The sequence below is a fragment of the Aphis gossypii genome, unplaced genomic scaffold (genome assembly GCF_020184175.1).
Source record: "Aphis gossypii isolate Hap1 unplaced genomic scaffold, ASM2018417v2 Contig00468, whole genome shotgun sequence".
Classification (NCBI taxonomy): Eukaryota; Metazoa; Arthropoda; class Insecta; order Hemiptera; family Aphididae; genus Aphis; species Aphis gossypii.
Window position 1 is genome coordinate 50,644 of NW_026083121.1, and position 25,098 is coordinate 75,741.

Sequence of the window (25,098 nt, forward strand, 5' to 3'; positions counted from 1 at the left end):
ATAAATCATTGTAATCAGTGCAAATTTTTTTAATTCTCTTAGCCCTATCTTGATATATTTTTTTTTCTGAGGTTCTATGCCAGATATATACTGTTCAATTTTTAATCGATTTATGCTTTCTTCTTTCTTTAAAGCTTCAATAAAACGCCATATTGATGGATGTTTTCCACTTATGATTGACGTAAAACAGTTATGCCAACCTTCAACGGAATTATTTGTTGTAGCTATATCTTGTTCTATTCTTAAAAAACAGTTCCACATTTAAATTTCAAATTTTGGTTGTTTTCGTCTTCTTCTTCTGTCTAATTTACCAATCCAGGTATTTTCAAAATAGTCTAAAAATTGCTCTAATATTTCTTCATTTTCTGTATAAAAATTACTTTCAATTAAAACATTATATGAACTTATTATATCATCCTTTGGTACAAATGCTAAAGCTGGTAACATTCTTATTTGCAATGCAAATTCAGGGTCTTCATTGTATTTTTTTTGTAAGCCAAATTCCTGAACATGACGCCATATACACTGGGACAAATGAAAAAAACACCCATTTACTTTAGTACTAGGAAATTCTGTTTTAATTGCATTAATAGAAGCTTTTTCATAATCAATCATTATAGTTTTTGGATTTAAATTTGGTTTTAATGACTTTAACGCATCAAACATTCGACGATAGGTATCTTCTTTTTTATCGGGTAGTAATACAAAGACACTGGGAATCACATTTGAATAGCATATACCATGAATTGTGTATAATTGTGTAAAAATCGGTGGAGCTACCGAAAACGTTCCATCACAGAACCAGTGTTCGCAATTCTCCATAAAATCCAAATTTTTTTGTGTAGTGAAAATCAAAATACGCGGTAGGGTTGTGCACTTGTGCCACTGTCATAATGTAAAAATAACTCACCGTCACTTGTATTTCGATACTCCTCAGGAATAATAAAATCAAAATTATTTGGGTTAGGAGGAGAAGCTTCTTCTCTTTGTCGAAGACGTTGAATTGTTCTTTTTAACGTTTGAACACTTGGCATATCTGCAGCAAGAGCACTTGGTAACTAATTATATAAAAAAATAATTTTAATTAATTTAAAAATTATTGTTATGGGTATAATGTATATTTATATTAGGTACCTAGCTATAGTAAAATATAATATTTTTTAATACCTGAGATGAAATTTCTCCAATAACAGCATGAGTACTAAGCGTAGTTTGGGAAGAAATCTCCTTTAAATGTGATACAGCCTTCTTAACTTCAATTTTTGCTGCATTTGGTACATGATTATTATGTTCGATGAACTTCACGATATTTTCGTTCACAACATGAACTCGACCTTTGCATTTTAGTTTTTTACTTTCGGAGCATTTCCAATACACTTTTTCATTATAAATTTTTTCTTGTGTATGTAAAAATCCTTTATACTGTAACATTTTTTTATTTTTTTCACTATTTACATACACCAAACTCATGATGGCTAAACTTAAAACGTGTCAAATGTATTTGAAGTAGGTAAACTATAACGATAGGAACACTGAAATGATAATAATCTCGGATTTGCCATACACCACGTCGACGTACGATATAAAATTACTATCGTGGTTGAATCCAATATTATCTTTATATCTAAGTACAAAGTGCACTACGTGGATGTAGGTACTGTATAAAATTATTATCGATATGACTCGACGGAAATATGAAGTGAGCCGGTCTATTATTAAAAGCTCTTTGACAGCATTTCCTAAACTTATTCTCTGCCAGGCCCCTTAGAGATTGATTTACTATTTATTGCTTAGCAATTTTATATGGCCATTTTTTTTTATATTATTTAGCAATTTTATATGGCCTTTAAAAAAATAATAATAATAAGGTAGGTAGGTATCAATAATATTATAATAATAATATAATTTTTAGTTTTGCGAGCAATTATTCTTTTCGATCAATTTTCGTTGCGAGCAATTTGTCTTTCGATCAATAGTTTTCGAGCAATTGTTATGCGATCAATTGTTTTCGATCAATTGACGGGATACCACTCACAAACATGTATAGATATAATTTTTTAATTACTCACAATTATATCGTGATATAATATTTTATGGATTATATTATATTATATTTTATATGCTGTGGTGATACTAACTGATGTAGTTATTAATATAAAATGAAAAGAATCGCGTAGTTTATACTCGACGAAATATATTACGATAATAATAATGGGAAATATATATATACATATATAGTGCGGCAGCGGCGGTATGTGTGTGAAGTTGGCCCCCCCATTATGTCCAAATTAAACCGGGTAAGTTGTAAGTTGAAAATCTCTATTTGTAAGTAATTGTAAGTTGAATTTTGAAATTTGTAAGTTAATAAATTCGAAGTAATTGTCAAAACTAACTTGGAGGGGCTAACTTCACACTAGCCCCCAATTTTTTCCAAATACTCGGAACAAATTGTAAGTTTAAAAGCTCGATTTGTAAGTAATTGTAAGTTGAATTTTGAAATTTGTAAGTTGTTTGGAGCAAAGTTGTGACCGAAATAAACTTAGTGGGGGGGGCTATCTTCGCACTAGCCCCCCACTTTCACAAAATTTCACCGGACAGATTGTAAGTTGTTAAGCTTAATTTGTAAGTAATTGTAAGTTGATTTTTGGAATTTGTAAGTTGTTCGAAGCAAAGTTGTGACCGAAATAAATTTAGTGGATGGACCAAATTCAGCGAAGTTGGCTCCCCGCAGTGGTCGATCGATCCTGGATCGGTGCTAATATTTTGCAAAGATTTTGCAACAATTTGCAAACTCATTTCTAGAATTTGCAAATCATTTGTTACCTACCTCACAACTACCATTTTAGTTAAGTCTCCAACTTCGCGTATTCTCCATTTTATAAATTATTTAGAATTATTGAAAATTGAGTTTAGGTAATTGATATTCCTTTTTTGTATTTTTACGAATTGTTTAATCTTTCATATTCTAAAAAATTAATTATTATTTTTATATATAGATATACCTGAAAATAGTGTACATATTTAAAAAATACCTACCAGTCAATCAGGCAAAGTTGGTTAAAAAGATTGAAAAAAAAATCATTTTTATAAATATATAAATATAATTGCAAATTGATCGCTACTCCAAAAATTCTATTTAATATCATTTAATCATCACATATCATGCTAACTGCTATTATTATAGATCTTAAAACATGAAAGTTTATAAAAATTCAAATCATGGATTAAGATATTATTCAACATTGTTCAGTAGGTGTCGAATAAGTGTGTTGGGTATGTTAAAATTGAATCTGAAATTAATAAAAAGTGTTTTTAATATTTGGGTTTAAAATTTTTTAGACAAAAGATTTACACAAAGTATAGTTTAAAATCAAACTTGTTATCTTTTGAGCTCCTTTTATGATAAAAATAATAATATTACAAACAATAAATTAGGAACTTTCTAATTTTATATATATATAAAAAAAATAAACAAAGAAAACTATATTTTTTGTGTTATATAATTGAGAAATAATAAAAAGCAAAACAAAATCATATATTTTTTAATTTTCATTTAAACTAATAATTATTTGGTGTGGCTTTATGAACTTTTTTTCTGGATCACGATATTTCAGAACTTCTTTGGAAAGGTCATTATGTATTTCCCAATAACCTCTAGATCTTTTTGTATGAGTTATATAATGACCAATAGAATCTGTTGAATCATGCTCGCCAACAAAAACTATTACGCCCGAAAGGCAGTATCTATACGAAAATATAATATTTAAATTTTAAATATTTTCATAGATTTAAATTTTAAAAATTAAAATAAAATAAGATATTGCTATGGTAACTTTGTTATATTAGTCATACCTACGAGATAGATACATTGGTACACATATATGTCTTGTGACTACTTATGGTAGGCATTGTTACCAATGGTTACGCTATTTGTGTCATACAAAATTAAAATAGCCACAGCCATAAGATATATACATGTCAAAAATAAAAAATAAATATTAATAATATTAATATTTACTTTAATCAGCGTTTATTTTTGCATTTTCTTACTCATTCTAATGCATACATTTTTTCTCTAGTATTATCATGGGCTTAACTAGGATTTAATAGTCACAGGGGCTAGAGTCCTAGAAAACCAAAGTTAAAAATAATTTGAAGGCTAATTGAAATCAAAAAGTAAAACCTTATAGGGGGTCTAAATACAAATACAGGGTGCTAAGCCTTTACTAGACCCCCTTAATTACGCCGATGGCTATTATCAACCTATACTTTAATTTTACACTATCATACCATTCATCAAATTATATTTTTCTGAATGTGAATAATATCTAAATTTGTTAAATTATAAATAAACAAATTTAATACCTTTTATCAGCAAGTAGAAGTTCAGTGGGAATATCCGAAACAGGAATTCCAGTATAGTGCTTTGATTGGAATGATGAAAACCAATCTGTTTCTATTCGTAGATGATCATTCAAAATTTTATAAATTACTTTTCTGTCTTTGCATGATCTACAAGTGTCAAACTTAGTTTTTGAGTAGTTATCCATTGCATTTTGGAGTTCTTTGAATCCGTGAATATTAATATTATTCCGATCTTTCATCTCAAGAATGACCAACACATTAGTAAATGTTTTTGAAACATTACACAAATCACAATTATGTTTATCGACAACAATGGGCATAATATTTAATAGTTGCTCTGTTAAATAATTTATGTTACATTGAGTATGTAATGATTGAATATTGTCAAAAATTACATTTTTTCGTTGAAATATTTCCCACAAAATTTTTCCTCTTTCTTGGTAAATATATTCAGTAGCTCTGTATCTTGCAACTTCTTTGTAAACATTAAAAAATGAATTACTTTTAGCTACTTCATTAACACATTCTCTATAGTGATTAAATTCGATGTAACAAACAACCACAGAAGCTAACAACGCATCAAATGGACAGTTATTATATATTATAACTTTATTTTTGTTAATTTTAAGTGGTTTGCATAAATTCCCATTTATTATAAGTGGCAGCGTAGTCGATCTTAGCCCTGATTTGTTTAACAAACGCTTAATATCTTGGCAACTTTCTTTATATTTTGTCCATCTCTTAGGTTTTGTTTTTTGATTATTAATTCTGAGAGTATCATTGTGTAAAGGTTTATCTGCCAAGTTCTTCCAGTTTTCATATTCTGCATTGTCATCAGATTCATTTAATTCACTACTAGAGCTGTAAGTATCTGAATCCCTAATAACATCTACGTCATCTACACATGTTGGAACGTTTATATTTAGTTTAACGTCGTCATTTTCTTCATTTAATTCTTTTGATGGTCCTATACTTGATTTAATGGTATTCGTTTGTATTTGATTACTTCTGCATATTTTCATTAAACCTTCTATACTTTTTATATGAGAAGTAACAAATCTGTCAGGAGTTAAAGGTTTGGTTAACTCTTGTTTTAAATCACTGAAATAACTTTCGACAAGAGCTGAAGTTGCTGTAACAAAATATGTATTATAATACTTACTCATAACATTACTCCAGATAGGAAAATCTTTTACGATCCTGTTTAGCTGATCCTTAAGTTTAGGTACATAAAACGCATTTATCCATGTTCCTTGCAGTTCACAAAATTGATTTATTTTATTATCCAACTGTTGTAAGAAGATGTCCATCTCTTTTGTATTCTCGCCTTTCTGTAAATAATTATCTTCAAAATTATCCAATCCATCTGATTTATCTGTTTCTTCGTTTTTGTTCATGATAATATGTTCATACAAATTGGCCCTATCTTCTATTATACTTACTAACTCATTCCGAAAATGTTCAGCTGGAGAGTCAATATTTGAACTTTTTTGAATTCCGTCAGTTTCTGAACAGGCAATTACAGTTATTTTTTTAACATGTCTTCAAATTCATCTATTGTCTTGCACTGCACTAATAATACTATGGCACGGACAAAAAATTCTTTTTTTGGACCTATTCGCAGACATTTCCATCGACATACCATTTTTATAAAATGTGCGATGTCCAGTCGTACATAGACTTCAGGCAAAGTTGCATCTTTATTCTTTAATTTTTAAACTGGTTTCACAGTATTGTTTTTTTTGACATTCCACCACAAAAATATCTGGTAATTGCTCCGATAAGTTCATTTGAATAATCACATACAATTTCGGTAGGTGATGGGGCTCCAGATCGAAGCCATTGGCTTAGCCAAAAAGTAATTGTTGGTGTGTCTTATGATTCAGATAGCATTTGGCTTACGGGGAGTTGTAGTGTTCCATTATGAAACACTGCAACATATAAAAAAATATGTGCCGACTTCAATGCTAGGCTTGTTCTGAAAATTTTTTTTACTACATTTCCAGTAGCGTCTATACACAATCGGGAATTTTTATTACGACTTTTATATGCATCTTTATATACTACCATCTGTGTCGGAGTCCAGCAATGCACTATAAAAGGGTCAGCGCTAATTAAATGTATAGAACCAGCAGATGGTGTAGTATGTTTGAGTTCGACAAGTGAAATAATTGGATGCTTGATTCTAATACCAAGTTTTGAATCCCTGTATGATTGCTTAACTTTTCGTAACACTTCTGTTTTATAAATATTCGGAGGCATTTTATCTCCAAACTCCATTTTTTTATCTGCTTCTTCTCTTTGCCATAAGTAGCAATGTTGATTTTGTAGCTCTTTTCCTATTTGCTCTCTTTTTTCCCCATTTAATTGACGCATACATGAACCACTATGAGTTGTATTTCTTGTATCAAGAGTAAAAATTTTAATTGTAAGGATTCGCCATCAATTGGTTGTTTTTGGGCCAATGCATAAAAGTCTGCTAAGTAATAGTATTACGTATTAAGTATAAAGTATTTATGAGAATCATTGTTTAAAAATTTCAATCCTTAGCAATAAAAGTTGAAAATTTTATAAGTTTTTAACTATAAAATAAATTTTCAAATTTTAATTTGATAAATTTTGTCAGAATTTGAACTTAAAATAGGTACTTATAAAACAAAATTGTGTCTAGGTATTTTCAATATTTTAACTGCAATTGTAAAAATATATGAAGAGTCTTATATTAAATTTTCATGGTTTTCGACCTAACAAATACATTTTATTGGCGTTTAAAAAAAAAAAAAAACGAAAAAATTAAAACTAAAAATATCCATAAACAGCTAAAAACGAGTTAAAATATTTTGAAATTGTTATCAAGAATAGGAATTGATAAAATAAACATATGGTGTAAATTTCAAATACCTACAGCTTTTTGTTTTTGAATTACAGTAATATAAGAAAATCGCTAATTGATAAATCAAGTAAATATCCTAAGTTGTAAAAATTTAAGATTCAGATGCTCATAAACATTTAATTTGACTTTCCGGTAGACATTTTTTTATAAAATTAGACAAACTCATAAGGAATTTAGTATTAAATTTTTATTTTTGACCTCTTTAATGCACCAACTAGATTTATGGAAAAAGCTACTGAAGTCTAAAATCGAAACATTATTTCAATTAGGTACTTATCGTGTATACAGATATAAATAGAAAAAAAATATGAAAATAACTTAAAGCAGCCTTATAATTTATTACCGGTTATAGTTGATACAGTGACATAATCATACAGAAGACAAAACGAATAGTACACTGGAATTGCTTTATCTGTATTTTTAATTTTATGTGAAAATCCTTTCACGATCTACACAGTTACACTCATATTATCTAGATAGCGGATTCATATCTATTATAATGACTGATAGGTATACAAACATATGGACACCTTAATTTAATTTTATGTTTTTTAAATTATTTCACAACTTATAACATTGTGTTTTAATTTTTTTCATTATTGTCAATATGTATTAATAATACACACACACACACACAAATTACCACAATTGTTACATTTATTTTAAGTTATAAGTATCCTGCAAATCGAATTCAAATTAAGAAAAAAGATAAATACTAGTATACAATTTATGATACAAGATACAATTTTATCTTTAATTCTGTCCAACCCTGACTCCTGAGTACATATAATACCTATATACAAAACAAAAATTGATATTAATAAGTAGGACTTAGTGTTCAAAATGTTCATTCATTTTTTAGAGTTAAAAAAAACAAAACTAATAAAATCAATAAGAGGAACTATATATAATTAATTACATAAATTAAAAAAAAAATAATCATACATTAAAAATCATATTGATATATCATTTATATACGTAGATAATAAAAAACATTATAGTGAAAGTATAATCCCAACAAAACATAAATGTAAAATGATAGCCAAGTTCAATTAAATAATATGCTTTAGTTGTTGACTTCAACGACAAAAGAAGTGAGATCTAAATGGATGCCAAGTTCAATGGTCAGTCCTGAAATTTATTTATAACAACATAAAATATAATTTCTTCTTATCACTTAGGATAATGTTTTGAAGCCTAAGGTCTGACTTGGCTAGTTGTCATATACGAATTATTATTAAGTACCAACCAAAACAGTCATGGAAGAGCACTGTGTTCGATAGCTAGTTTCTACCAGCAAGCCAAATTTTTAGAAGGATAAAAAAGAACTTACAACTTTAGAACTTGCGAAAGCTATAACATAATTCGTATATGGAAACTAGCCAAGTCAGACCTTAGGCTTCAAAACATATCCTAAGTGATAAGAAGAAATTATATTTTATGTTGTTATAAATAAATTTCAGGACTGACCATTGAACTTGGCATCCATTTAGATCTCACTTCTTTTGTCGTTGAAGTCAACAACTAAAGCATATTATTTAATTGAACTTGGCTATCATTTTACATTTATGTTTTGTTGGGATATCATTACTTTTTTGTAAGTAAATTATTAATAGCTATTAAATCATATTAAAATAATTTCCGAATGGTTTTTAATAAACTATTGTATTTTCCTACATAAGTATATATAAAAAAAAAAAATTTAATTTAATTTTTTTTTTTTTTAATTTAATTTAATTTTTTTTTTAAATTTTAAAATTTAATTTTTCAATTTAAGTACATTAAATTAGAGGCAATTAATTAATTAATTGAAAAATAAAACATAATAGATAATTAATTGCAAAATTATAATAAAATCAATTGATAAAAAATTAAAAATCTTCAAGTTTCTGATTTTTTCCTTTGTATTAACCTAACTACCTATCTGTATGCCAAATTTGAACTTTCTAGGTCATCTGGAACTGGGTTAGAATTTTGATCTATAGGTAAGTCAGTCAGTGATAAAAATGACGATTTTGGGACGTTAATATCTAAATAACGGTTTGAGGTATGTTTATGAAATTTGGAAAACATATGTATCTTGTAAGTCTCAATATATGAGCCAAATTTGACATGTTTATGTGGAATAGTTTTTGAGTTATGAGGGGGTCAAAAGTGGCTCCAAATGGTTGGTGTAATATTACACACGGTGCTGCTCGCTAGTTTTGTAGCTAGAACTTGGCTTGACACGCTACCGCGTGTCTAGATTATGTTGCACAACTCAGATACTAAAATATTTACCAAGTAGCATAATGAAAGAGAAAATCCAAGAGCCTGAATTGTGAACACATGCTGTATAAATAAATTGATAAAATATATTTTACTCACCTTTAAATCTCAAAATTTCAAATAACCTAGATTTCATCCCAACGCGATCATAGATTAGCTACTACAGGCGGAGCAATTTTACTTTTTTGAGATTATACGATAATACCCAATAATTTATTAATGATTTTTACTTCATCAATTCCATAACTTAAAACATAATTAAATTTACATTATTTACATAAACGAAATACACTTACTTTGGTTTCCATTCTATATTTATTAATTATAATTTTAAATAATTAACAATATAATTAAATACAAGAATACATAAAAATAAAAAGTAATTAAACACAACTAACAATTCAATGTCTCTATTTAGAATTGACGTACTCGTGCAAATGCAGATTCGAAAATGATATTTTAATATTATAGACATTAAAATAAAATAATTTCTAAACATTTCTATAAATAAAATATTGCCTATTCCATTTTTATCAATTATTTTAATACCACAATGTTTTTATTCGTATAATGTTTGCTATATTTAGATCGTCGACTAGATATTTAGGATATATCGATAGCTGGAGACACAACAACAACAAAATATTACACGAGCGTCACACCACAGAATAAAAATAATAATAATAATAATAATAATTTATTCTGTGGTCACACGTTAAATGATAACAATATTAAAATTGTATCGATAATAATAATATTATTACAACGTATCGACGTATCATCAGTGTTAAAATGGCATAAATAGTTCTTCTGAAAAATAATACGTCCGGACATATTCAAATTTTATAAATAGATTAGCAAATTTAATATTATCTAAAACATTATATACATAATAAGTACTATAATTACAATTTCGTGTTCGGTCCTGTATCTTAGTCCATGATTTGAATTTTTATAAACTTTCATGTTTTAAGATCTATAATAATAGCAGTTAGCATGATATGTGATGATTAAATGCTGTGGCTTGGTGCAAGAAAGGCCAATGTCATATTTTGACGAAATTGAGATTATCGGTCCAATCTTTTTGTTTTTTTTTTTTTTGTTCTGATAAAACGGCTAATCTATTAGAAAGAGTGTTACCAACTTACAGTCAAGATTAGCCATTTTAATTTTTGTCATTAAGCATAACTATTATTTTGAAGAAAGGGCTTATCATTACATTGGCTAGATATCAATAAAATTATTAATCAAAAAAATGGCCAATGTGTAGTTAGGACTAATGTTATTGTGGTACAAACTAACTTTGGCCCTTTTCACACTGATTACTGACTGATAACGTTATTTAGTTATATTGATAATAAATTATTCTACTTATAATTTTTCATTCTTTCTGGCCACTAATATGATCGAACTGTGTTCCTACGTAATAAGCAGCTATTAATTATGAATGCAAATGTGATCACATGCAAATCAAAACTATTGGTCAGCAGAAGTTAATGTTTTTTGTTTTTTTATGTGTAATAATTACATTTAAGTATGAATTCAAGAAGTAGACGATTAGTACAAATGTGTCAAACTAGTAAGTATATTCTATAACTATTGATAAGTATAAGGTCATGTTTTTGCTGTAATAATTATTAGGTACATAATAAATTCACCAGGTTCCACATCTGCAAATTCAAGTAAAAACAGAGAAGAATGTTCTAGTACTGGCTCAGATTCGATCACCGATATCAATGATTATTCCTCAGATGAGTATGTACCATTTAAAAATAAAATTGATAGTTTTTCATTTAACTCGGAGTCTGACAACTCAATTGGTGTTGAAGTTGACGAAATTGATAATATTAACACAGAAATACAAAGTGATGCTTATTCTGAAAAATGTACTGTTAATGTTGAACAAAATTGCATTTCTTAAGAACGTCATAATGACTTAACTACTGAGCAAGATATTAACAGTTTTGAAACAAATAATGCTGTACTACAGAGTTGTTCTGCTGGTACTAATATATCACAAAAGAAAAGGGGACGTAAAAAACAAGAGGGTCCTAAAACTAGAAAACGTTCAAGTAATCCAAAAACATGGGTAAGAAATATTGAAAAATCCAAAAAAACAAAAGGTGAAGAATATATTAATACTACAAAAATGTCTTCCCACGCCAATGCTGTTAAATGGTGTATTATTTTACAAAAGACAATTGTGGGCCTTTAATTTGACTCTTTATAAAACAACTGAAAACCAGTCCAGGCCTATTTGTTACTTATGGAACGAAACAATTGCTGCTAGAGGGGGTCAAGAAATAGCATCTTGCATCTTTAAACACCTTTTTGAAGAATTAAAAGAAGAAACTGAGATTGTTAATTTATATAGTGACTGTTTTCCTGGTCAAAACCGCAATATATACATGGCAATTATGTTGTTGGAAGTGGTAAAAATATTTCAGTCAAGAGGAAAAAAAATAACAATTAATCATAAGTTTTTGCAACCTGGCCACACACACAAGAAAGCAGATTCTATCCATGCTATAATTGAAAAATCTAAAAAAAAGTCACTTGCCAGTATTGAAGTACCAAGGGATTGGGTAAATTTAATTAGAATGATTCACCGTAATCCACCAATTATTGTATCAGAAATGGTTCAAAATGACTTTTTAAATTTTAAAGAACTTTTGAAGACTAAATATGTCCATCGCAAAGTTAATACAAAACATGAACCTGTATCATGGAATAAAATAAAATGGATGCAGTATAAAACAAATTCACTTGGTATTGTTTCCTATAAGTATTCGTTTGATGAAGATGAATTTTTAGAGCTAAATTTGAGTAAAAAAAGCTTAAGGAAATCAACAGAAACCGATTTTGTTTTAAAACCAATAACTACCGTGCCATTGCCATTATATGCTGAAAAAATAAAAGACTTGCAATCACTTTTACCATATATTCATCCAAATAGTAGACAGTACTATGATAGTTTTTTGGCTAATTTAGTTGAAGGAAATGCAGAAGACTCAGAAGAAAATGATGACTGATTTGAATTTTTTAAATAGTGTTTACTATTACCCAAATAATTTGTATTTTTTAATCATTAATTTGTTATACTTTACATTGTTAAAATAATAAATTTGTTAGATATCTCATGTCCGTCAAGTTGGCACCGGCACAATATGCTACGGCTATAATTCTTATATCAAATAATTGCTAGTCATTTGCTAGATTTTGCTAGGTTATTTTCAGAATTTGCTAGTATTTCATTTAAGTACAAATCGAAATTCAAGTATGCCGGTGCCAACTTGACATATCACCGGCACATTGTCCGATCGGTTCCAAAGTGGTATTAAAAAATTGCTAGTCATTTGCTAGATTTTGCTAGACGATTTTCAGAATTTGCTATACTATGGTTTTTCCGGAAACCCGGAAAATAGAAAATGGCTCAGCACCGGCACATTGTCCGAACGGTTCCAAAAAGGTATTAAAAAAATGCTAGTCATTTGCTAGATTTTGCTAGACGATTTTTAGAATTTGCTATACTATGGTTTTTCCGAAAACCCGGAAAATAGAAAATGGCTCAGCACCGGCACATTGTCCGATCGGTTCCAAAAAGGTATTAAAAAATTGCTAGTCATTTGCTAGATTTTGCTAGACGATTTTCAGAATTTGCTATACTATGGTTTTTCCGGAAACCTGGTGCATTGATAAGTCTCGTTTTTTGAATTTTCTAGAATCATATTTTTTTTATTGATGCGTTATAATAAATAATAAAACGTATACTTCTGTTTAATACCCATTTTATTAATTTAGGATTTCCTAATGTTAGATACAAAAATATGTTTAAAAATATATAGATAAAAATAGGTAAAATATATACCTAACCTAGCTGCATTTTTTTTTTAAAAATAATAATCATTATTCTATAAAAATTATTACAACAATTTTGATTTATAATTAGTGGATTGCCGTCGGAAGGGTGTATTTTGAAAGTGGTTTAAAAAAATAAAAACATTCTAAATGAAATAAAAATAAATATTATCAAGAATTGTACGATCTTCCCTATTATCTGACACCAGCTGATTTACATCCAATTAATAATGATACAATAATATTAAATACATTATTATATCATGTATATTGCAGCTGTTAATAAACGGTTAATTAATGTAACATCCTTGTTTCAATTCTTATACTATTGTTTTATAAATTTCGGGTTGTATAAGTATATTGATATCCGTTCCAAATTAAATACATATTACTGCAAGTTACGTTTTAGAACTACAAATCGAAATTGTAACTAACAACATGACAAAATAAATAGGTATGTCAGCAACTCGTGATACGCATGTCTGTGACGTAAGCATTTCTCCAACAGGTTGCGCGATTTATTTCTAAACCCGTAATATTGCTGACATACCTGTATAATTTGTCATGACTAACAATAATAATAATTAATGAATTTGAACTTGCCGACAAAACCAGGTATTTTGGTGTAAATATACTCTTATTTATACACCATGTTTTTTTTAAAAGTGATTTGTTAATTCATTGTTATCTATATAGATTTGCACATGTTTGACATTTTTAAGTGGTTCAGTCGCATATATGTGTGTGTTATGACATTAACCGTATTCATCTAAAACGTTATATCGTAATATTACTATTATGTGATAGGTATAATCTGTTTTCCATATCAGGTGAAGTACAAAAATAACAAAATATTTAATATAAATTGGTTTATTTAATATTAAAATTGTAGATATTTGTAATAAAATATGAACGACTACTACTCTACAGTTCTTCGTACAGAAGTTGTCATGTAAAATAGTATTTTAAAGTGTAAAGTAATAAATAAAAAAAATATGTATAGCTTTTGTTTTTCTATAATCTAGATATTCACTTTTTGTTCATTAAAACAATTTAAATGGTACTGTTAAAGAAATTGTTTAAAACAAATTTATGAATTGGTTCTTACATCATTACATAAATTAAGATATGGGGATTAATAACTTGTTGTAGTGAAACACGCATAGTCTTTTTTTTAAGATCATCGTGAAGTTCCCAATAATTTGATCTTTTTATATAGGCTGTGTAATGACCCAATGTTCGATGGACTTCTAAAACACTATTTCCAACGAAATTGACAATTCCCAGTAATTTGAACCAAAACAAAATAATTATTTAATCTAAAAATCATACAATAATATCTAATATATATATTGAAATAACAATACGTATATTAAGTATTATTATTTTAGACATAAACATATATACAAGTATATAATAATTTCTATCTTACAAGTTTTTATTTATCATTATAGTTGTTGGAATGGATGCTATTTTGCAATTTACATCACCATAATATCCTAAAAGGTCTACATCAATGAAAATGTGAGATTCTACTTCATAAATTGTATCTATATAATTACAGCATGAATTACAAAGTTCTTGTCTTCTGGATATACATTTATTTATTTCTGTTTCCAGTGTTTCTTTTGTAAATCCTTTTTTAGCAATAGTCTTCATGTTTGGAGTTAAGAAGTTGATATTTTCATTTTTTACCGACCCACATCTATCGCAGTTGATAATTTTTTTACCGGATATGATTTCTAACTGTTTGATGAGATTTTGTATGTTACATTGAGCGTCATAACATTGTACACCACTCATTTCAGAATTTGGGTTCTCCAATATTCCACTTGTTTTTAAAAGTTTGTACCTCTTATGGTAGTCTTTTGTTGAAGCTCCATGTATTGCAATCGACTTACAAAATTGTAAAAAATTGTTATTCAAATTTTCAATATATTTTTTTGATATTTTGGAAAATCATAATAGCCAATGCATATTACTGATAAAATAGTATCAAATGCACATGTATTATTAACAATGAAAGTTTTGTTTTTTTTTCTTAATGGAGTAGATATATTGCCATTTATCATAGGAACAATTTTATTTGATCTTAGTTTTGATTTGTTAAGTATTTTTTTTATTTCTGGGCAAGGGTCTAAGTATTTTGACGGTCTCTTCTTTTTTAATAATTCATTATTTCCTTTTCCACTCCAATTTTCTTCATTTAGTAGACTTATACTCGATGTTTCCGAATCAGATTCATTATCTGTTTTACCTATATTTTCATTTTCTATAACAGATAAAAAATAAATCTTATCAGTATGTTGTAAAGATTACTTATAATGTTTATATATATATGTTTGTACCTAGATCAAAATTATCGTTTTTGTGAATTGAAGACGGTATTGAAATATCCGTATCAGATCCATGATGGTTTTTTATATTTTTCAACTGCATTTGGACTTACTAAAACACGTGAAATATATTTTTTATCATTTTTAAATGTTAATTAAAAATATATAAATATATTATATATATGTTTGTACCCAAATCAAAAATATCGTTTTTGTAAACTGAAAATGAAATTGAGTTATCTGTAACATATCCGTCATGGTTTTTATACTTTTCAACAATTATATTTGGACTTTCCAAACTATCTGCAATTTATTTTTTAGTTATTATTATTATTTAATCTATTTTTAATATTAAAATAATATGATGATATAGGTACCTAGATCATAATTATTTACTTTATCGATTATACCCGTTGATAATTTTTCAAGTGGTTTGACATTTTCTAAAAAAAAAAAAAAAAAAGAAAAATAACATGTTAGTTAGATTTATATATTATATTGTTATTATTAAATATATAAGATATACCTAATTACCTTTATTCAAACTGCAGAGTTTTTTATTTGCAATTTTGTCTTGAGCAAGTTTCATGGAACCATTTAAGTGAGTAACTACAAACCTATTTCAAATAAATATATTAATTACCTAGTAATATTCACAATTTCTTTACATTTTTTTAATTTTGTAGTTTTTTATGTTTATGATACAGTAAATAAAAATGTCTGAGCTGTCGACTTTCATTGGCTTGCTTTCATTCTTAAGTATTCTGTTTTTAAGATTATTGAAATCGCTTTCAATTGGCGCTGATGAAGCTGTTACATTTGGACAACTAAACAAGTCTACCATTACATTACTCCATATAGGAAAAGTGGAGCATAATTTTACGATATTTTTTCCAAAATCGAGAAGATAGTACGCATTTATTTTTGTGGTAACACTATACTGCATAGCTGATGCAGCACTTAAAGAAATGTTATTAATGTTATTAATAATGTTATTAATATTTGTAATATTTCTGCTAGTATTTAATTCTATCAGTTCTTCATCTACATCTTCTATTTCTAGTACAGCTGATACATCAGAATATACCGTATAATTATTTTCTCCTTCATACGATTGACCCTCAAGTAGGTTAATGATAAATGTTAAACTATTTTTAGCTGCATTTTCTGTTTCAATGTAAGCTATTGTGAGTACCGAAATTAAAATTTTGGAAAATTCATCTAAGGTCCGCGATATCAACAACAATCTATCACACCTTACATAAAATTCTTTCAATCGCGTTTTTCCTGATACATGAAAACATTTCCATCGACAAATCATGTGATGAAATGTGCTATATCATTTCGAATGAAACATGTTGGCAAAACGTTTTCTGATGAACTCGACAATGCATTAAAACACATTTCACAATATTGATTTACATTTAAACCATTACAAAGCGCCCTAGTCACTGCTCCCATCAATGCCTTACTCATATCAATAATTATCTGTAATATTAAAAAAAAATTTCTACAATAATTATCAATGTCATATTATTATTAACTGTAATAGTTCAATTAGTATCATTACATTGGTTTCCCTGCAAATATTATTTGTCCATGTAATATTTTTGAAAACTAGTTAGAAGTACATCGACTTTTTTTATTAAAATAACTTATAGGTAAATTATTATATTTCCCAATATTTTTTTGGTGTATTTAATTTAAAATGTAATAAAACAATTATTAACAATTATCTGCTGGAAATTAAATATTGAATGAGTCCTAATAAAACTTTATCGGAAAAACTTTCTGATAAAAATGAGATGGTACATTCTATCGATTACACATAATGTTTAATTATATATTGTATATTTTAAGTTTAGAATTCTAAAATGTTCATATTATACAATTTTTAATCATTGAAAGAAATTTAAGTTAATAAACTCAACCAAAAAAAAGTTATCTTAGATTGAATGTTATCTATTACACTTACCTCTTTTGGAAATGGAACACCTGTCATTAACCATTTTTGAAGCCAATATTGTATAGTAGCCATGTCTTGCTTTTCGCTAAGCATTTGTGCCACTGACACCTGAACTCCATAACCATATAAAACAATTTCATATAAAAATATATGATGTGAAATACTATGCGCTCTTTTAATTTGTTGGACTAAACTTCCTGTTCCATCTATGGCCAACTTAGTATGTCCTAATTTATTGGCTGATTTATAAACTGCAATTTGAAACGGCGACCAATAATGGACAAAAAATTCATTAAAACATATTGTATGAATAGATCCATTTTGTGAAGTCTGTTTCAAAATATCTAATGAACTAATAGGACACTTTTCAGTTATTCCGAGAATTTTACTTTTAAATTCATTTTTAGCCTGTCGCAGTACGTGATTTTCATATACATGAGGTGGTATTTTATCATCAAAGTTACAAATCTTGTCAACCTTTTCTCTTTGCCAATTTGATGGTAAATCATGTACTAATAATTTACAAACTTCTTCTCGTTCGGCGTCCTTACATTGACTTTTGGATGTATGTAATAATTTTGATTTTTTTGGTGGTTCTGCACAAATATTTATTCGCCATATTTCATCTTCTTCAGAAGGTTTATCATCGGACCAACCATTAATTTTAGACAAACAATCCTTACATTGCCCAATAAACGTAAAATAATGTTTAGTATTTTCATTACCAATAACACACTTTTTAAATACATAGTTGCACGGTAATTTTTTTTCCAACCAAATTCGTTCATAAAACAAGCTAGTCCAATAATGTGGTTTTAATGTAGTATATGATTTCATGTATTTACCCCGTTTATAATTTCTTACTGTTGGTTTTAATTTTCTATAATCATCAAATTTCAGTTTAATTGTAAAATCAATATTATTTTCACTTTCATCATTTTCACTTTTTGAACTAATAGAAGCATCCAACACATTATCATCTTCACTAAAATATTCAATTATTTCTTCATTTTTAGGTAACCTACCAGTGTTTTCAATAAGTTTATCCATTAGATTACCCCTATTTTGTAATAAATTAAAGTATAATGTAGCTGCAGTAATTTTCCCATCTAATAATTCTTCTAATTGTTTCCAAATATTGTCACTTAACTTTCTTAAAATGTTTTGATTTTGAAACAATAGTGATTCGTGACTTATAAACAACGCTAATTGTTCTTCAATAGAAACTGCAGCTGGTCTACCACGTCTACTTGTATTATTTTTAGTAATATCCTATAAACATTTTTAAATTTTTGTAGATAAAGATACTAAAAATAAATACAATAAAATATCATTCTTACATAGTTAATTTTTTTTAATTTGTAATTTTGCTTAAATAAATTAACAGCCATTCTAATAATATATTATGAGTTTTGCATTACATTTTCAAGATTTTTCACCAAGTGAATAAAATTTTATTGATATTTTTAGAAAACAAAACTAAAGAAATTGGAAACTGAAAATGTTCGTAAAAACCTCAAAACATAATATTTTGAACATTTTATGGTATATAGAAAATTTTAATATAAACATTAAGGGAAAATTTCACGGTCATTTGTTTTAGAGATAGGTACACTAAACTACAATATTAGGTTTTTTTGAAAACTAGGTTTGCATAAAAATCTGTTTTTCTAAATTTTTAATTTGGTTCTCCTGGAACATAGCAGAATTACAAGGAATTTTAAATTTTGACTTTTCTAATGCACTGACTAGACTCACTATTCTATTAGAATAAATGTTAGTTATGTTTGTTAAAGTACCCACCTCATTTGTAGTTTCGTAAATTAAAAAATATTTATTTTTGTATTCGTATACTTTATAATTGAAAATATTTAATACACATAATATATATTATACATAATGTAGTTTAAATAATCAAAATGTTTTATTATTTAATTTGATGTATAGAACTTGCACAAAATGCGAGAGTGGCTTCGTAAAATTGTAAAATCGTGTGGATAGCGCAAATGCAGAACGCCAGACAAGGCGGCCACAATCAAACTCACTAAACGTTGTGACGTAGGGTGCATACTGCATAATAATAATTTATCAGAACTATCAGCATTATCAGAACATTAGTGTTGGAACTCAAAATCCATGCTTTGAAAAAAACGAGTTTTAAATTTGACAGCATTGTAAAACACCTGTTTAACATTATGTATTCTACTTCATCAATTTTTAGTTTCAAATTATCTTGATGTTTACATATATAATTATAATACCAAGTTTTAAAAAAAATATTTTCCTTCTTATAGAAATTAACTATTTTTGAGTTAATGCAATAATGTTATAGATACTTCACATCAAATTTTCCGATTATTTTAATAATAACTTAAATTTTTAATTTGAAATGTTTCCATTTTTATTGAAATTAATAACTTAGTTTAGGTTAATAACTAGAATATTGGATTTTATATAGGTACTTCATACTTTTTTTTTCTAATAAATAAAAATGGGTTGTATCTAAATAAAAAAAAACTAAACCATTATTTAAAATACAAATTATTTTTAATATAAAAAAGAAATTCATTAATTTTTTTTTAAATAAAAACTAAATACCTAGGTATAGTAAGTACCTTTTATAAAATAAAAGTTGTTTTACGAAACCTTTGAATAAATTAAAAATTAAAATTATACTTATTAATCTATTAATAATATGATTTAATACACCTTACATAATAATTTTAACCTAAATTTTAATTTTATAATATATATGTAGTAAAATTATTATTATTTTTTTAATTGATAAAAAAAATAAGAATAATAATTAATACAATGAGATTATGAGAACATTAGGTGAACTATATTAATATAATAAAAAATGTCTTATAAACGATGAAAAAGTTATAACTGTTTCTTACCTTAGGTATTGGATCTAAATAAATACTGACATATAAATATCTGAACCTTCAATATAATTTTTATTTGCTAATTTTATCATTTGTTAAGTACGTGAATTAATTTTTATAAATTTAAAAGTTATAATTCACTAGGTAGAAAATTACTTGTAAAATAATGTTTTTACTCAATTTTATATTAATCAATTAATTATGATAATATTATCCCATTAAGGATCATTGAAATATTATTTTATAAATAACAATGATAACCAATTTGAGTAATAATAGTATTATGATAACAATTTCAATTTACAGTTCTGCAGCAATGTATTATTTTGAAAAAATACAGTAGTGCACTGTTGCACTAACCATTTAAGTTTGTATATTGTGTAGCAATAGTCTATTATTTTGAGATACCTACCACACTACTACATTTATAGCCACCAATTATTTTCCTAAATGCATTACTGGTTTTTTTCTAATTTATGTTGTTTAGTTACCTATTACACTAATGTTCAAATAGTGCAATGTTATACAGCCGCGCTACCGGCCAAGTATGGTAGTTCGGATGTTGTAACTGATATAATGATATGAAAGTACCCGGCCATCGATTGTTTTTAAGAAATCTAATTCTTAAGTTATAAACTAGTCATTGGATAAGGTTTCCTCCATAACCCATATAATATTTAAAGGATACTTTATACTTATATCACTACCTATGACACTGTGTTAGATGACTAATGAGTAACACTAGTAATAGCTGATAAAAGGCACCTACCTAGTTATTTAATATTTGGTCGCTTCACATAAAAATAATGTCGAAACCGCCACCGCTCATAATACCTTCTTGTTTTTTAATACCAACATTGATGTGAATAAAATTGAAATTCATATAGATAAGTAGATGTACACTTAACTACTTTAATAGAAAAATAATAACAATAATATGCTTCATTATACATAATATTAATTCTAATACGTGAGTACATAAACTCTTATACTACAGTTTATAGTATTCTAACATGTGTACCTATAGTATATACATTTGAAATTAAATACACACTGTCATTATTCTACACTAATATTTGGTAATTTAGAAATCACTACATAAGAAAAATAAAAAACTTACCTTTTGGAATTCCATTTCAATGTTTAAAAATTGTTCTTCTTAATAAGCAGATTAAGTACTATCGTGTTTGATAGTAGTTATATTATTTTATTTATTTTTTTTTTTTTTATTCATAAAGTTTTACTGACGAATGTCATCCTAACTTATTGTTAATAACATATTTTTTTTTAACATTTAGAAAATAATAACAATTAAAAATACATTAGTGATGTAAGATACAAACGGCTACATATATGTAATATAATAATAATTTTATAATATTATAATTTCTTATTAAATTAAATTAAATTAAATAAATTAGTTGTAAGCGTTATAGCAACAAGTCGTGGGGACGTCCGCGCTTGAGTCGGCGTACAGAAGGAGGGACACTTAGTTTGTAATATTTCGCACTGTGAGCAGAGTTGATGTGGCCGAAGAAGTTGATTGTTGATTTTTTTATGAACTCAACTATTGTGGGTAGCTGGAAGTCTTGATGAAGTGCATCGTTGCGTACAAACCATGGGGCATTAGAAATGGTTCTCAGAATTTTTGATTGAAAGATTTGTATTTTATGTATGTGGGTTTTTGCACAATTCCCCCACACAGGGGATGCGTAAAGAAGTAATGGTCGTAGTATTTGCTTATATAGCATAAGGGAGCATCTCCAGCTTAAAGCAGTTTGCCGGTTAATCAACGGGTATAGAACTTTTAGTCTTTGGTAGCCTTGTTGTAGTTTGGAGGTGATATGAGGATTCCAGGTTAATTTCCTGTCCAAAATTACACCGAGGTATTTGATATTTGGCGACCAAGGAATACTATTGCCGTTCAATTTCAAATTTTTAGGAGTTTTGGGGCGCCGGTTGGAGAAGAGTACCGCTGTACTCTTTTGAGGGTTTAATGCAATTTTCCATTTTTCTCCCCATTTTTGGATTTCATCCAAGTGGGCTTGAATATTTTGTGTTAATGTTTCAACGTCCTTAGCGCTTGAGTATATAGCACTATCATCAGCGTATAGTGCTACTTCAGTATTATTCGTTGTAGGGAAGTCCGAGACGTATAGATTAAAAAGCAATGGTGAAATTTTTGAACCTTGTGGTACACCTGCGTTGATTTGTTTTGTTTCCGAAGTAGTATCATTGATTCGAACTTTGAAGTAGCGATCAGAGAGGTAGGATTTAATTAGATAATATATTGCAGTAGGAGTGTTTAATGTTTTTAATTTATATAAGAGTCCGTCATGCCATACGCGATCAAAGGCTTGGGCTACGTCTAAGAAGGCAGCAGCTGTGTGTAGTTTTTTTTCAAATCCATCATTTATATGCTCCGTTAGTCGTAAAAGTTGTTGAGTAGTGGAGTGGTGAGATTTAAATCCAAATTGGAAATGCGGGATAGCATTTATTGCGTTTAAATAACTGGTAAGCCTTGAGTGAATAATTTTTTCAAATATTTTTGATACTGAGGACAGAAGGCTTATAGGTCTGTAATTTATGGGGTTTGAGTTATCTTTACCTGGTTTTTTGAACAATATTATTGTAGCCAGTTTCCGTTCAGCAAGAAAGTACCCGATTTTTATTAGGGAATTGAATAAGATGGATAAATATGATATTGCTTTTCTGGGTAGATTTTTTAGAATAGTATTAGTGATTAAATCGTGTCCGGGTGTTTTTCTTTTTGGTAATTTTTTGATTATATCTGAGATTTCATTGGGGCTTGAGTATGGCAGCATATTTTGGGGATGAATATCGTGCTCGCTTAGTTTTTGTTGAACTAGATAGTTTGTAGAGTTATCTAGTGAGCTGTTTAAAGTAAAAGAATTTTCAAGAGTATGAGCAAACAATTCGCATTTATCGGCTTCTGTATTTAGATAAGCATCTCCCGCTTTCAAGGGGGGGGGGGGGATTTCATTGGAATTCGTTTTTATTAATCTTTTGGTTGCAATCCATAAGTTGGAGTCTGCTGGGTGTATAGTAGATAAATATTGTTGGTAACAGTTAATTCTGTGTTCTTCGAGTGAGTTTTTGACCTTTTTTGTTAGGTAATTTAATTTTACTCGATCTTGTGGTAGTCTATGTAGTTACCAGAGTCTCCTCGTTTGATGTTTTGATTTGATTAATTTTAATATTGAATGGGGAAGTTGATTAGGGCTATAATAATTGGTTTCCGTGTTTGGTTTTGCTGAGCATGTATTGGCCGCTTGACAGATGATTACGCGAAGATGTTTTACTGCATTATCTGCGTTGGAAATGTTTGAAATGTTTTTAGGAATAATTAGGTTTTGAGTAATATGTTGTTTGAATTTTTACCAATTTGGTTTCCCAGTAATGAGTTTACGGGTTGGTATTGAACATGATACAGACGCATCTATTGTAATTTTTACAGGTAAATGGTCTGAATCGAGTTCAAATAGTGGTTTTTGGTTAATAGAAAAACGGATCGATTTTTGTAAAATTACGTCTAAAATATCAGAACTTCTGTTTTGATCATATGGGAAGTAGGTAGGTGTATCTGGAGCGCACATGATCGTGGAGCTATTTGAGAGATATTTGAATAATTTTCGTCCGTTTGCATTTGTAGCTTTGCAGTTCCACGTTGTGTGTTTGCAGTTTAGGTCACCTACTAGCGAAATTCTTTGATAACTATTTAAAATTTTTTCAAAGTCATTAGTGTACATTTGAAAGCTAGGCGATTGGTATGCGCTAATTATTGTTGTGATTGAGTGATTAATTGAAATAGATATTGCTACTGCTTCAAGAGTTTGTAATGAAGGTAGATATGATTGTTGATGTTTAATTTTAGTTTTAATTATTATAGCTACACCGCCTGAGGGACGTACTGCTAGCCTATCTTTGCGATAAGTGGTGTACCCATTAAATTTAATTTTATCACTGGTAATTAGGTGTGTTTCGCTTACACACGCGATATCCAAGGTTTATAGATTATACAGGTTGCCTCATATCGAAAATCTGAAAAAAACGGGAGTGGGAGAAATCGGACCTTGACGTCACCCGTAGGAGACTTTCCAATTGTTTACATAGTTAACATGTGCGTTTTTGCGATTTCTAGTTTCTACAGTAAGTTAGTCGTCTACGTTAATCGTTTTTCTCATTGATTTTTGCGTGTTTGTAATTTATTAAAATATAATAATTACATTTAGCATTTTTTTTTGTTTTTTGTATCATTAACCATGTCTACAAACAGTACAAACTCCAAAAAACATTCAGGTGGTTCATCTTGTGCCGTAGCGACGTGCAAGAATTATGCTAGCAAGATTAAAAAGCAAGGACTCGATATTTCATTTCACAGGTACCTAATTTTACTGTAATTTTTGCCAATTGGGTATTATTTTATTAAATATGTAGGTAGCTTATTTTGATGACAACAAAACTTTTCAAGTTTTATAGTTAAAAGAATACCATCCAATAATT

The 25,098-nt window shown here is 28.0% G+C and overlaps 2 protein-coding genes across 2 annotated transcripts; one reads left to right on the top strand and one right to left on the bottom strand.

Annotated features, from left to right (window-relative positions):
- Positions 1-10,987: 10,987 nt before the first annotated feature.
- On the top strand, positions 10,988-11,758 carry LOC126554330 (uncharacterized). Its single transcript, XM_050209410.1, has 3 exons — positions 10,988-11,105; positions 11,188-11,423; positions 11,466-11,758. The coding sequence occupies exons 1-3, from the start codon at positions 11,063-11,065 to the stop codon at positions 11,739-11,741; spliced, it is 555 nt and encodes a 184-aa protein (XP_050065367.1). The 5' UTR covers positions 10,988-11,062; the 3' UTR covers positions 11,742-11,758.
- Positions 11,759-14,488: 2,730 nt separating this feature from the next.
- Positions 14,489-15,304, bottom strand: LOC126554327 (uncharacterized). Its single transcript, XM_050209407.1, has 2 exons — positions 14,820-15,304; positions 14,489-14,684 (listed from the first exon to the last, which is right to left on the bottom strand). The coding sequence occupies exons 1-2, from the start codon at positions 15,185-15,187 to the stop codon at positions 14,489-14,491; spliced, it is 564 nt and encodes a 187-aa protein (XP_050065364.1). The 5' UTR covers positions 15,188-15,304.
- Between the last annotated feature and the right edge of the window lie 9,794 nt (positions 15,305-25,098).

Excerpts from the sequence above, each read along its gene's own strand:
- LOC126554330 (XM_050209410.1), top strand. The coding sequence starts at position 11,063 with ATGAATTCAAGAAGTAGACGATTAGTACAAATGTGTCAAACTA. Across the intron at positions 11,106-11,187 it reads AGTACAAATGTGTCAAACTA|GTTCCACATCTGCAAATTCA; the intron begins GTAAGTATATTC and ends TAAATTCACCAG. Across the intron at positions 11,424-11,465 it reads CTGAAAAATGTACTGTTAAT|ACTACTGAGCAAGATATTAA; the intron begins GTTGAACAAAAT and ends CATAATGACTTA.
- LOC126554327 (XM_050209407.1), bottom strand. The coding sequence starts at position 15,187 with ATGAGTGGTGTACAATGTTATGACGCTCAATGTAACATACAAAATCTC. Across the intron at positions 14,685-14,819 it reads ACTATAATGATAAATAAAAA|TTGGTTCAAATTACTGGGAA; the intron begins CTTGTAAGATAG and ends AATTATTTTGTT.